The sequence below is a fragment of the Somniosus microcephalus genome, chromosome 10 (genome assembly GCF_052327205.1).
Source record: "Somniosus microcephalus isolate GS21.2 chromosome 10, FLI_Smic_1.0, whole genome shotgun sequence".
NCBI classification, from domain to species: domain Eukaryota; kingdom Metazoa; phylum Chordata; class Chondrichthyes; order Squaliformes; family Somniosidae; genus Somniosus; species Somniosus microcephalus.
Genome location: NC_140996.1, coordinates 193,094,136 through 193,107,231, shown reverse-complemented (window position 1 = coordinate 193,107,231; position 13,096 = coordinate 193,094,136). Strand labels below are relative to the sequence as shown.

The following is a 13,096-nucleotide window of genomic DNA, read 5'->3' as shown; positions in this document are numbered from 1 at the left end:
CAACAAATTGCTTCAATGTGACAACAGCACCCTTAAATTGAGCCCCATGTTGATGTATAATATAATGCTGATAATTTAATATAAGCAATAGTCATTTGTCTTCTGTAATTGAGATAAACATGTGTTCTGTTCAGTTTTGCAGTTTTCTTGAGGTGTAAGCCTTCACGCGTTTCAGAATTTGACGGCTATTTGCAGCCCCCAAAACCAGCCTTTAAGTAGACGTCTGGGAAATATGTGTAATTGTTATTAACTTGCATTCAGTTTTTGGGTTCTCTCTCTCAGTGCTTTAGCATCTCTGACTACATTTTGTTAAGTGAATTTTAAAGGATAGATTTTCATATTAATTTTGGGGTGGCAGTGGGAGAGGGACTCATTCAAAGGTTTCATAGTATGAAGCTTACAAAGTGAAAAGCTCTTCTGTTTTCTGTTCATTAATTTTGGTTTCAAATTTGGCACTTGCTCTAGGTGGAAAAGTATGCGAAGGTGGAAAAAGCTAGCAAATCTGATGACTTGCAAACAGCTGTCTGGCCAGCCCATGTAAGTACCTCTGTTCTTTGGCTGGTTTCTTCAGATATCTTGTGGGACTTGTTCAGACACCATAGAGCTTACTTCCAATTACAGTGCTTCTAATTGCAGTGATTTATTACATTGGGAATGTGGGACAAAATAGACATATTCAGCTGTGAGGATTTTTTGAAAGTGAAAATTTTCAAAATCGGAACCATTTTCGGGTTGGCAGGCTATAACTAGTGGGATACCACAAGGATCAGTGCTTGGGCCTCAGCTATTTACAATCTATGTCAATGATTTGGATGAAGGAACCAAATATAATATATCCAAGTTTGCTGATGATACAAAGCTCTGTGGGAATGTAAGTTGTGAGGAGGATGCAAAGAGGCTTCAAGGAGATATAGACAGGCTAAGTGGGTGGGCAACAACATGGCAAATGGAATATCGTGGAGAAATATGAAGTTACCCACTTTGGTAGGAAAAATAGAAAAGCAGAGTATTTTTTAAATGGTGAGAGATTGGGAAATGTTGGGGTTCAGAGGGACCTGGGTGTCCTTGTACATGAATCACTGAAAGTTAACATACAGGTACAGCAAGCAATTAGGAAAGCAAATGGTATGTTGGCCTTTATTACAAGAGGATTTGAGTATAAGAGTAAAGAAGTCTTACTGCAATTATATAGGGCCCTGGTAAGGCCACACCTGGAGTATTGTGTACAGTTTTGGTCTCCTTACCTAAGGAAGGATATACTTGCCATAGAGAGAGTGCAACGACGGTTCACCAGACTGATTCCTGGGATGGGGGGGATTGTCCTATGAGGAGAGATTGAGTAGACTAGGCCTATATTCTCTAGAGTTTAGAAGAATGAGATGTGATTTAATTGAAACATACAAAATTCTTACAGGGCTTGACAGGGTAGATACATGGAGGATGTTTCCCCTGGCTGGGGAGTTCTAGAATCAGGGGTCACAGTCTCAGAATAAGGAGTTGACCATTTAGGACTGAGATGAGGAGAAATTTCTTCACTCAGAGGCTAGTGAATGTTTGGAATTCTCTACCCCAGAGGGCTGTGGAGGCTCAGTCATTGAGTATATTCAAGACAGAGATCGATAGATTTTTGGATATTAAGGGAATCAAGGGATATGGGGATAGTGCAGGAAAGTGGAGTTGGGGTAGAAGATCAGCCATGATCTTACTGAATGGCGGAGCAGGCTCGAGGAGCCAAATGGCCTACTCCCACTCCTATTTCTTATGTTCTTAGGAAATCATTTTAAGTGTATTCATCTGTTTGAATATATATCTAATAATTCCTTATTACAAAAATGAAACCGAAATTACAAATTTGAAGCAAGTAAGCAGTATAAAGATTGAGAGGCAATTATAAGCATGTGATTGCTCTGTATGGTTGATTGCTAATGTTCAGTTTAACAAATAATTACTTCTGAAATATATATTTGATCAACTTTAATGGTTTGTATAATTGAATGGGACTCTAGACTAGATTCCAAATCTAGACAGTTTACTTGATCTACAATCACTTGTCAGACCTCATTTGTTCATCTAACAGAAGTAGATAAACTTTCAGTAGTAAATTGTTTGGAATTAATAGTGTTGGAGAACTATTTTGAGTTTTTCAATGGCTTAAATAGGAGATTCTGTTCAAATGGAGTGCATTTTATTGTAACATGAATATTGCCTATTAAGATAATGCTGAAAATTTACAGCATTATCATATTTAGAAGGGTGTATTGTGGTAAATGGATGTTATTGTCAGTAATGGTCCAATGACCAAATATAGTACAAGCTCTCTATCATCGGATAATGTTGGGTATATTGCACTGTAATGCTCTAATTCTGCCCCTAAATACTTCTAGTCTGTCATTCTTATGGAGGGGGTTGCAACAATGAGCACTGTGCTTTTATTCCTATTCCTCGGATTATTGTGAGTAGCAAGCGTTCAATTGAATTTGTACGGCCAGGAGAATGTGGAGTTCAGCCTCAGTATTGGGGCAAATGTACTGAAAAATGTGCTTATTGTATCTTGGATTTAATTTACTTAATTTTAAATATTCAATAATAGAAAGTGTTTAGTAACTGTAAACTTATTTATTTGGTGTCTTACCTGTGAACTGGTAATAGGTTCATTAATTGATTGCATAAGTGATATGATTGGCTGCTTTTTCCTGTGGTAATTCAGCTATTGTGTCAGTTAACACGGTATAAATTTGATTTAATTAGTCAAGCAACGAGAGAATAGCAAGAATTCAGCCTTGAGGTGCACTTGCATTCAAATTATATTGAGGGATTAAATCACTAAGTTTGATTTTATTCTTATTTTCAAGAGAAAACAGTTCAGTTTAGTATGGGGACAGCTGAAGCCGAGAATGTGTCGCACCTGTCGAAGGTTTTTGATGTTTTATGTATCCTGTCTACCAAATGTACGAGAAGTGTCTTCAACTTCTTGCACTTGAGCTCAAGGTTTCTGAACTTGAAGAGCAGTTTTGTACATTCCATTCATACGGAAGGTTGAAGGGTTCCTGGAATGCACCCTCCGCAGGCAGGGAGTTAGTGAGGGAAGGAAGTGGATGACTATCTGAGTAGGAATGTTGAATTGACAAACTGATAGTCAGTATTGATTACCTGTGATAGTGGCAATAACTTAGAGAAGTGCAACAATAAGCAAAGCTGCGGCACTGTGGAATAAGTAGTTACCAAAAGGGAAGCTGGCGTGCAGAAGAAAGGTCAGGAGAATAAATGTGTACTTTTATAGCCATATAATAAGAATTCTTGATGGTGTTTACCTCTCAGATTCTACGGTAACATAGTACAGGAAACTTTCTGGTATCCGGCACGGACGGGACCGACCTGGTGCCGGTCCATCAACAATGCCGGATAACCGAACGCTATAGTTAAAACATACGGAGCTCAGAGCTCCGTCTAAAGCAACAAACCCAGCTTCAAAACAATCGGCACAACTTGCAAGCGTCTCTAGCTTAGCAACAGCTTCAGCTACACGCTTGCACAGCCACAAATGAGTAAAAAAAGTAACTAAAAGTAAAAAAAAGTTATCTGAACCGACTCCTGAATTTTGCCGGTGGATAGAGCGTTCTGGTTATTTAGTGGCCGGTTAATCGAAAGTTTCCTGTAGGTGCAAAACGGGAGAGGAAACAGTCGTAGTTCATGTCAGATCCAATTACAGGAGGGAATAGAATTGAGATCCTGCAAAGGGAGTTACAGAAATTAGAAGACAGATTAAAGAACGGGGCCTACAAGGGTAGAAATCTCTTACCCTGCTAGACAGTGTGGGAATAGTAGGATACGGGAGGTTAAATGCATATCTGGACAGATGGTATTGGAGGGAAGAATTCAGATTCTTGGGGCATTGGGACCAGTTATGGAACAAAAGTGGCCTGTGCAGGATAGGTGGCTTCACACTTGCACAATTCTGGGACCAATGTCATAGAGTCATAGATTTATACAGCACAGAAAGAGGCCCTTCAGACCATCGTGTCCACACCGGCCATCAAGCCCTGTCTATTCTAATCCCATTTTCCAGCACTTGGTCCGTAGCCTTGTATGCTATGGCATTTCAAGTGCTCATCTAAATGCTTCTTGAATGTTGTGAGGGTTCCTGCCTCTACCACCCTTTCAGGCAGTGAGTTCCAGATTCCAACCACCCTCTGGGTGAAAAAGTTTTTCCTCAAATCCCCTCGAAACCTCCTGCCCCTTACCTTGAAACTATGCCCCCTGGTTATTGACCCCTCTAGTTATTGACCCCTCTACTAAGGGGAAAAGTTCCTTTCTATCTACCCTATCTATGCCCCTCATAATGTTGTACACCTCAATCAGGTCCCTTCTCTGCTCTAAGGAAAACAACCCCAGCCTGTCCAGTCTCTCTTCATAGCTGAAGCGCTCCAGCCCAGGTAACATCCTGGTGAATCTCCCCTGCACCCTCCCCAATGCAATCACATCCTTCCTATAGTGTGGCGACCAGAACTGCACACAGTATTCCAGCTGTGGCCTAACTAGCGTTTTGTCCAGCTCCATCATAACCTCCCTGCTCTTATATTCTATGCCTTGGCTAATGAAGGCAAGTATCCCATATGCCTTTTTAACCACCTTATCTAACTGTCCTGCTGCCTTCAGGGATCTATTTACATGCACACCAAGATTCCTCTGGCCTTCCTAGGATCCTACCATTCATTGTGTATTCCCTTGCCTTGTTAGTCCTCCCAAAATGCATCACCTCACACTTTTCAGGGTTAAATTCCATTTGCCACTGTTCTGCCCATCTGACCAACCCGTCTATATCGTCCTGTAGCCTGAGGCTTCCCTCCTCGCTATTTACCACTCCACCAATTTTTGTGTCATCTGCAATGTTCTTGCTGGGAGAGTAGCTTGTGCTGTGGGAGAGTTTTAAAACTAGCATGGCAAGTGGAGAGAATAAACAAGATAATGAAGAAGAAATAAAAGCAAAATACTAAACGATAGAGAGGAAGATTTTTTAGACAGCTTGGAGAAATATGCAAGAACAACAGTACATTAATTGGGTGATTTTATCTATCCCAAGATAGACTGGGATAAAGGTGAGGAACAGTTTTTAAATTTTTTTATCATGATTGCTTCCTAAATCAGTGTCTTTCTGGTCCAACAGGTAAGAATTGTTTATTTAGTTCTGGGAAATGAAATAGGGCAAACAATTGATATGAGAGATGGGGAACAATTGGGAAATAGTGACCATAACTGCAGGGGAGTGATACTTGGTACTCGGTGTTGGTAAAAGTGTCAGAGATTTAACCACCAGTAACATTTATGTTCACATCTAGTCTTTTGTTCTGCTGTGTAACATGTAATGAAGTCATTAAGAAGAAGGTGATGTTTAATTATTGAATCCTTTCAGGAAGCAAATGATGAATACATTTTTGAGTGGGAAGGGACTGATCAAGTTCACGCCTCCAAATTAACAATTTACCAGTCATCAGATGACCCCCTCTTTTATGGTAAGATACAAATGACGAAGGACCCCAAACCAGAGGAAGAAAACGAACAGTTGGTTACTCACATCCCGTAAGTAGAAGTTTGTTGCACAAGCAGGATTAGGGAATGAATAGGACTGGGACTGAATTGGGAAGTTGTGTGAATGCAAAATAAATGTTTTGGCGTGAACCATGTTGTGCCCCAAGTTTAAAACCACTGGCCCAAAGCAGTAGCTTCACCAATGAACATTGTCTATATTATTGAAAGAAATTTCAGGGAATGTGCCTTTCCTATATTTCCAATCAACCAAATCATGAAATTACACCTTGTACATCTTCTGTAGAGCTATCTGCTAATGATAATTGCAGTACATAGATGGCGGAAGGCGTTGTACAACACAAATGAGCTGAAATATTATACTATAGTAACAATCCCAATCTAACTTCTCTGATTCATAGAATTCTAATTGTACAAGTTAGTTAAAAGTTGGACAAGATAGGTGGAGCTTTGATGTTCTATATGTAAATCTATCTATATATTATATTTTATTACTGTAGTTAACTAGTATGTGTTTCCTCCAAGTGTGTCACCTACTTCCTGTACCCAATCATACTTATACCACTGATATAAAACCGCATATCTTTTGACTCACCTTGAGCAGTGCCGCGAGAGATGTACGGGTAATAGATTTAAAATATTGCATACTGCACTTCCTGTTTGTGTCAGGCTTGACTGTCATGTTTAAAGCATACCTATCTATACTTACTTTGAGTTATTTCAGCTCCAAGGTGGTGATGGTGTATTTGTCAGTCCCCTAAACTCTGAGGCCAATGCTGTGCTCACAGTACCACCTTATCTGAGCCTCATTCAATGTTGGTCTTTTAATGGTTTTGGTCCTGGTGCTGGATTCCTGCTAGCAGTGGGAACCAGTTGTATGTTTCTCAAGCATTTTGAGCACGTTTAAAAATATTGCAGCAATTGCTGTTTCAATAACATAGAGCTGTAGAGAATGGGAAAGCCCTCTTAAGATTTTAAAAATCTGAGGGAGGGAGGGGAAGGATCCTAATTCCCCCGCCTGCCTCTCACCACAATTGCCCCTACTGAGTGGCCATAAATTTTCTCACCATGCTCCTTACTATTGCTTTCCCTGCCTGAGTGCCAGTGGCTTAAACCTGTGCTTGCCATTCCTTCCTACCACCTCTTCCAGTCCCCACCCATCACAAACCACCATGCCTTCTTGCCCTCCTCTATCTCTTCTATTACCTCTCCCTTCCCCACCCGCAAACAACCATATGTTCCTCCTCTTCCCATTCCGTCCAATAATCTCTCATTGCGCATCCACACTCAGGAATCCAGTCAGCTGCTTTTTGAATGGATTTTTAAAAATATTTGTTCATGGGATGTGGGCATCGCTGGCAAGGCCAGCATTTATTGCCCATCCCTAGTTGCCCTTGAGAAGGTGATGGTGAGCTGCCGCCTTGAACGGCTGCAGTCCGTGTGGTGAAGGTACTCCCACATTCCCTTTAGGGAGGGAGTTCCAGGATTTTGACCCAGCGACGATGAAGGATCGGCGATATACTTCCAAGTCAGGGTGGTGTGTGACTTGGAGGGGAACTTGGAGGTGGTGGTGTTCCCATGCGCCTGCTGCCCTTGTCCTTCTAGGTGGAAGAGGGACACTTCCCAAACCCGCAACCTCTACCACCTAGAAGGATAAGGGCAGCAGGCGCATGGGAACATCACCACCTCCAAGTTGCCCTCCAAGTCACACAGCATCCTGACTTGTTGTAAATATATCGCCATTCCTTCATCATGGCTGGGTCAAAATCCTGGAACTTCCTCCCTAACTGCACTGTGGGAGTACCATCACCACATGGACTGCAACGGTTCAAGATGTAGCTCACCACCACCTTTTCTTGAGGGAAATTAGGGATGGGCAATAAATGCTGGCCTTGCCAGTGACGCCCACGCCCCATGATGAATAAAAAATAACTATTCATCCAAAATATTATACGGAAACTAGCATAGGATGAGCTTCTTGACGACTGGCGGGCAGGAATGGCACCTGACTCACTTTTGGTCTGGCTCACACCTGATTGGAATATCCAGGCTTTAATAATTACAGTACCAATTCTAACATTTCAGCCTTGAATTTAAGTAAAGATTTTTTTGCCATTTTCTCGTGAGTTGTTAGATAATCCTAAATTGAACATTTGTCACTGTAGGCCTTTTAGTTCCTTGCTGCAATTTAGGTTTTAAAATGTACAATTCCCCCTCATGTGACTCGGTGATGTCATGACCAAAGGGTGCCCACCATGTCACATGTGGGAGAATTGTAAACCAAATGCATGCACCCAGGCTGCCTCAGCAACAATTTAAATGGCAGCAGGGAGACAAGAGATATAGACTGATAATTCCTTTTAAAGTGTTTAGGATTATGAAATTATTCTTTGGAAAGTGCACTATCATTTTGTCTGAAAATTTGTTACAAATGATAGGATTCAGGAACAGTAATGTCACAAAGAATTGCCAGATCTGAATGATTCAGAAGTATCAAAATATCATTTTGGTTATATAAAAACTTTAAAAAATACTTTGTAGTTGCTAAATATTATAATTTATAAGAAATTATTTTTTTTTAAGCTTGAATTTATATAACACCACAGGACATCCTAAAATGCTTTATAGTTCATGGATTACTCCTGCAATGCAACCACTGTTATTTTTTGGCAAAGGCAGCAGCCAATTTGTCCCACAAGCATGAAATGAATGAATGACCAGATAATCTGTTTTTTGGTGGTGCTGGATGAGGAAAGAATGTTTGCCAGGAAACCAACTTTGCTCTTCCTCAAACAGCCATCGGGTCTTTTAAGTCCACTTGAGCTGGCATATGGGGCCTCGGTTTAACGTTGCATCTGAAAGATTGCATCTCAATACTGAACCGAAGTGTCAGCTTAGACTATGTGCTCATGTCTGTAATGGGGCTTGAACCCACAACATTCTAAGTCAGAGTTGAGGGCCTTTAACTTGCAGAAGTGTGTTTACATTTGAATAGTTCTAAGTCTATACAGTTTCTATATTGGTTCCATGACTCTCAACTGATTAACATTGTTTTGTATACCAGGTTCCCTATAGGTACAAAAGCAGAAGCCGATAGGTGAGTGCCCTTGTTTTTCCTCTCATCCTCCACATACTGTGTATTACAGAGTTTTCCTAGTAAGGGTTTACTGTTTAAAACCCATCTTGTTAAACTGCAGGTTTGTAAAGCAGTATTTTGAGGTTTTGCAGCAGGACACCAAGTGCCCAGTGAAGATTTCCCACAATTCAGCTGGCTCAGTGAGCCAGGGTCACTTGTCTCCTGGGAAAGAAATTGAGGTGGGTTCACAATAGTGTGTTTTACTATTTACAGCTTGGATTTGTGCTCCGAATTATTTATTTATTTAAATCTGCCCATTCTCTTGCTCTTGATATCTTTACCCATCGTACTTGATAGTTGCATTTTATTGAGTTCATCTTTTTGGTGAAAATGACAATTGAAATTTTTTTTTTTTTTTTTTAAATGTAATTGATTATTTTGAGTAACAGAACCTCAAATGGCCAGCTCCAACAGCCACTGTGGTCCTGCTGGTTTCTGTACAAGGATGAATCCGGGAATAAACTAATTACATCTGTCCCCCATACAAGATCTATATTAACGATTTGGAGGAAGGGACCGAGTGCAACGTATCCAAGTTTGCCGACGATACAAAGATGGGAGGGAAAGCAGTGAGTGAGGAGGACATAAAAAACCTGCAAAAGGACATAGACAGGCTAAGTGAGTGGGCAGAGATTTGGCAGATGCAATATAATGTTGGAAAGTGTGAGGTTATGCACTTTGGCAGAAAAAATCAAAGAGCAAGTTATTATCTAAATGGAGAGAAATTGCAAAGTGCTACAGTACAAAGGGATCTGGGGGTCCTGGTGCATGAAACACAAAAAGTTAGTATGCAGGTGCAGCAGGTGATCAGGAAGGCCAATGGAATCTTGGCTTTTATTGCAAGGGGGATGGAGTATAAAAACAGGGAAGTCTTGCTGCAGTTATACAGGGTATTGGTGAGGCCACACCTGGAATACTGCATGCAGTTTTGGTTTCCATATTTAAGAAAAGATATACTTGCTCTCGAAGCGGTTCAGAGAAGGTTCACTAGGTTGATTCCAGAGATGAGGGGGTTGACGTATGAGGAAAGGTTGAGTAGGTTGGGCCTCTACTCATTGGAGTTCAGAAGAGTGAGAGGCGATCTTATCGAAACATATAAGATTGTGAGGGGGCTTGATCGGGTGGATGCGGTGAGGATGTTTCCACTGATGGGTGAGACTAGAACTAGGGGGCATAATCTTAGAATAAGGGGCTGCCCTTTCAAAACTGAGATGAGGAGAAACTTCTTCACTCAGAGGGTAGTAAATCTATGGAATTTGCTACCCCAGAGAGCTGCGGAAGCTGCGACATTAAATAAATTTAAAATGGAGATAGACATTTTCCTAGCAGATAAGGGAATTAGGGGTTACGGGAAGAGGGCAGGGAAGTGGACGTGAGTCTAGATTCAGATCAGCCATGATCCTATTGAATGGCGGAGCAGGCCCGAGGGGCCGTATGGCCTACTGCTGCTCCTATTTCTTATGTTCTTATGACTGTACAGCCTCTGCTGGCCCTGCTAATTCCAGTCTAAAATTATGCTTTTTCCATTTAAAAAAACTAATATTTATATATAGCTACTGATTTGATCTTGGAAGGGCAGCTCTTTTTAACGTCAATTAATGTACTGAAATAGTCACATTGGTTATCACCAATCAGTTATTTTATTGGAGAAGACGCAGATGGCTTTTTTTTAGTGTAGGCAAAATCCCAAGAATTGTGTAAGGCATGTAACTATATATACACACTAGTAGTAAAAATCAATACAGGTAGACTACCCTTTATCCGAACTTACAAAAACCGAAACCCTCTAAAAACCGAAGGTTTTTTCGTTCAGCGTAAGTCGTGCGCACGACTTACGCTGAGCAGAGGGTCAGCGTAAGTCGTGCGCACGACCCCCCGCGGACCCCCGCCGGCTCCGACCCCCGCCGGCCCCGACCCCCCCCCCCGCGGACCGACCCCGACCCCCGCCGACTTACGCGTAAGTCGTGCGCACGACCCCCCGCGGACCCCGACCGTAAGTCGTCGGTGTAGGCGGGGGTCGGCGGGGGGGTCGTGCGCACGACTTACGCTGTGCGTCAGCGTAAGTCGTGCACACGACCCCCCCCCCCCGCCGACCCACCTTCCGAAATCCGAAATTCTCCGAAAACCGAAACACGGCTGGTCCCGAGGTTTACGGATAAAGGATAGTCTACCTGTATTACAAGAAAATAGCCCACAATTTTCGGTCAGAACTGCTCCAGTGTTACATGGCTATCATTACGAGTTTTGTTGCACATTTTGCAACAATCATAACTCTTCGTATTGAAAGGAATGAAGTGCGCAGAGGATGGGAATAATTGGGATGCAAATTAAAGGTTCTTCACTACAATCAAAACTAGTGCACTAGTTAAGTGGTATGACTTAAAATGTTGAAAGTAATTGCTTAAACACTGGTTATGTGTTTATCCAAGTGAAAAATGCCATATGTTTTTAAAAATGTGATTCTATATATTCTGTCCAATAAATGTTTGATTAGCCATGTTATTTTTTTTTGTAGCAATCTGAAGAAATTTCTGGATCTGTCCAGTCTTCTATACTGGGGAAGGGTGTGAAGCACCGACCTCCACCCATTAAGCTTCCTAGTGGCTCAAGTAGCAGTTCTTCAGGTAAATTCTTTAGTGGTTGAATTGTTTCTGTAGCAACTTTAACCATCTCTTCTGATTATGCCTTTATTGGCACATACACAAGTGAAAAAGATTATACTTTAGAAGAATGGAACTGAAACATCTAACAAACATTTATTACTAAAATGTTACATAGGTTTGTAGTTTCATGTGGATATGTTAAATATCAAATAATCTATATGAGCCTTTATTCTTTTACAGCATCAGTTGTTAAATTGTTACCAGTCCATTCTGCCTCTCTTACCAATCTTTCCTGTTTTAATGACTGGGCGATCCTTATGTACAAATGCTAATGGTTCTTAATGTAGGTTAAAACAATGTGTTAGCCTTACAGATCATTGTCACCTACACTAAAGATCTACCATTGCACAAATCTAAATGGTGATGGTTCTCACTTACGTTCTTTAGCAACAGCACTGATGCTAGTAATGAAAAGGTGTTCTTGAGTGATATCTGAATAATTTCCTTATGTTACCTAACACATCTGCTGGTCTGTTTGTCTGCTGAAGAGGAGAGCCCTGTTAATGAAATTATTTTAAAAGGTAATGAGATTGATTTAAGAGTAAGTACTTAGCACTAATAAATCTTAGACTTCTTTCTTTTCTAGCTGTAACATTGCTGGTGAAATGCTCCATACAAATTAAATGAGCTTATTAAAATAACAATTAGTTTCTGCTTTGGTGAAATGTTTTTCTTTCTCAATCAGTAAAACTTGCTTTACTGCTTGATGTGATGCAGACCTACATCAAAAAAGTTGTTCTCTGATTAGTTAAATAGCCTTTAGAGTCAGCTTGTATCTGTCACTCAAGGCCCGAAAGTGCAAAGATTCACATAGTCACACCGTTGACATATTTAAGATCAAAAGAAGGCATACGGAATGCTTGCCTTTATTAGCCGTGGCATAGAATACAAGAGCAGGGGGGTTATGCTTCAACTGTTTAAAACACTAGTTAGGCCTCAGCTAGAGTACTGCGTGCAGTTCTGGTCATCACATTACAGGAAAGATGTGATTGCACTAGAGAGGGTACAGAGGAGATTTACAAGGATGTTGCCGGGAGTAGAGAATCTTAGCTATGAGGAAAGACTGGATAGGCTGAGTTTGTTTTCCTTGGAACAGAGGAGGCTGAGGGGAGACCTTATTGAGGTGTATAAAATTATGAGGGGCATAGATAAAGTGGATAGAAAGGACCTATCTCCCTTAGCAGAGGAGTCAAAAACCAGGGGGCACAGATTTAAAGTAATTGGGGGAAGGTTTAGAGGGGATTTGAGGGGAAATTTCTTCACCCAGAGGGCTGTGGGGGTCTGGAATTCACTGCCTGAAAGAGTGGTAGAGGCAGGAACCCTAATCACATTTAAAAAGTACTTGGATGTGCACTTGGGATGCTCTAACCTGCAGGGCTACGGACCAAGAGCTGGGAAGTGGGATTAGGCTGGATAGCTCTTTGTTGGCCAGCACGGACACGATGGGCCAAAATGGCCTCCTTCCGTGCTGTAACTTTCTATGATTCTGTAAAACAGGAATGTTGCTTTTTGGTGAGCTTGTCTTGCTGATTGCTCAATCATGCCTCATAAGGGCAGCTCATTGGCAGAGGTCCAAGGATTAGTACTGTTCTGTGCTTGAAATTCTAAATGTAAGAAGTCACACAACACCAGGTTATAGTCCAACAGTTTTATTTGAAATCACAAGCTTTTGGAGCGCTGCTCCTTCGTCAGGTGAAGTGGAGAGATGCCTAAAGACACAGCTTATATAGTCAGAGAATAATGCCAGATGATT

At 41.3% G+C, this 13,096-nt stretch overlaps 1 protein-coding gene across 13 annotated transcripts in view; it reads left to right on the top strand.

Annotated features, from left to right (window-relative positions):
• Positions 1-13,096, top strand: part of supt20h (SPT20 homolog, SAGA complex component) — an 87,462-nt gene that overhangs the window by 34,365 nt on the left and 40,001 nt on the right. For all 13 annotated transcript variants that reach the window (XM_085999381.1, XM_085999383.1, XM_085999382.1 and 10 more), the window contains exons 13-17: positions 466-537; positions 5,411-5,577; positions 8,609-8,641; positions 8,742-8,859; positions 11,196-11,304. In XM_085999381.1, the coding sequence (XP_085855507.1) occupies positions 466-537; positions 5,411-5,577; positions 8,609-8,641; positions 8,742-8,859; positions 11,196-11,304 (499 nt within the window). The remainder of the gene's footprint in view (positions 1-465; positions 538-5,410; positions 5,578-8,608; positions 8,642-8,741; positions 8,860-11,195; positions 11,305-13,096) is intronic.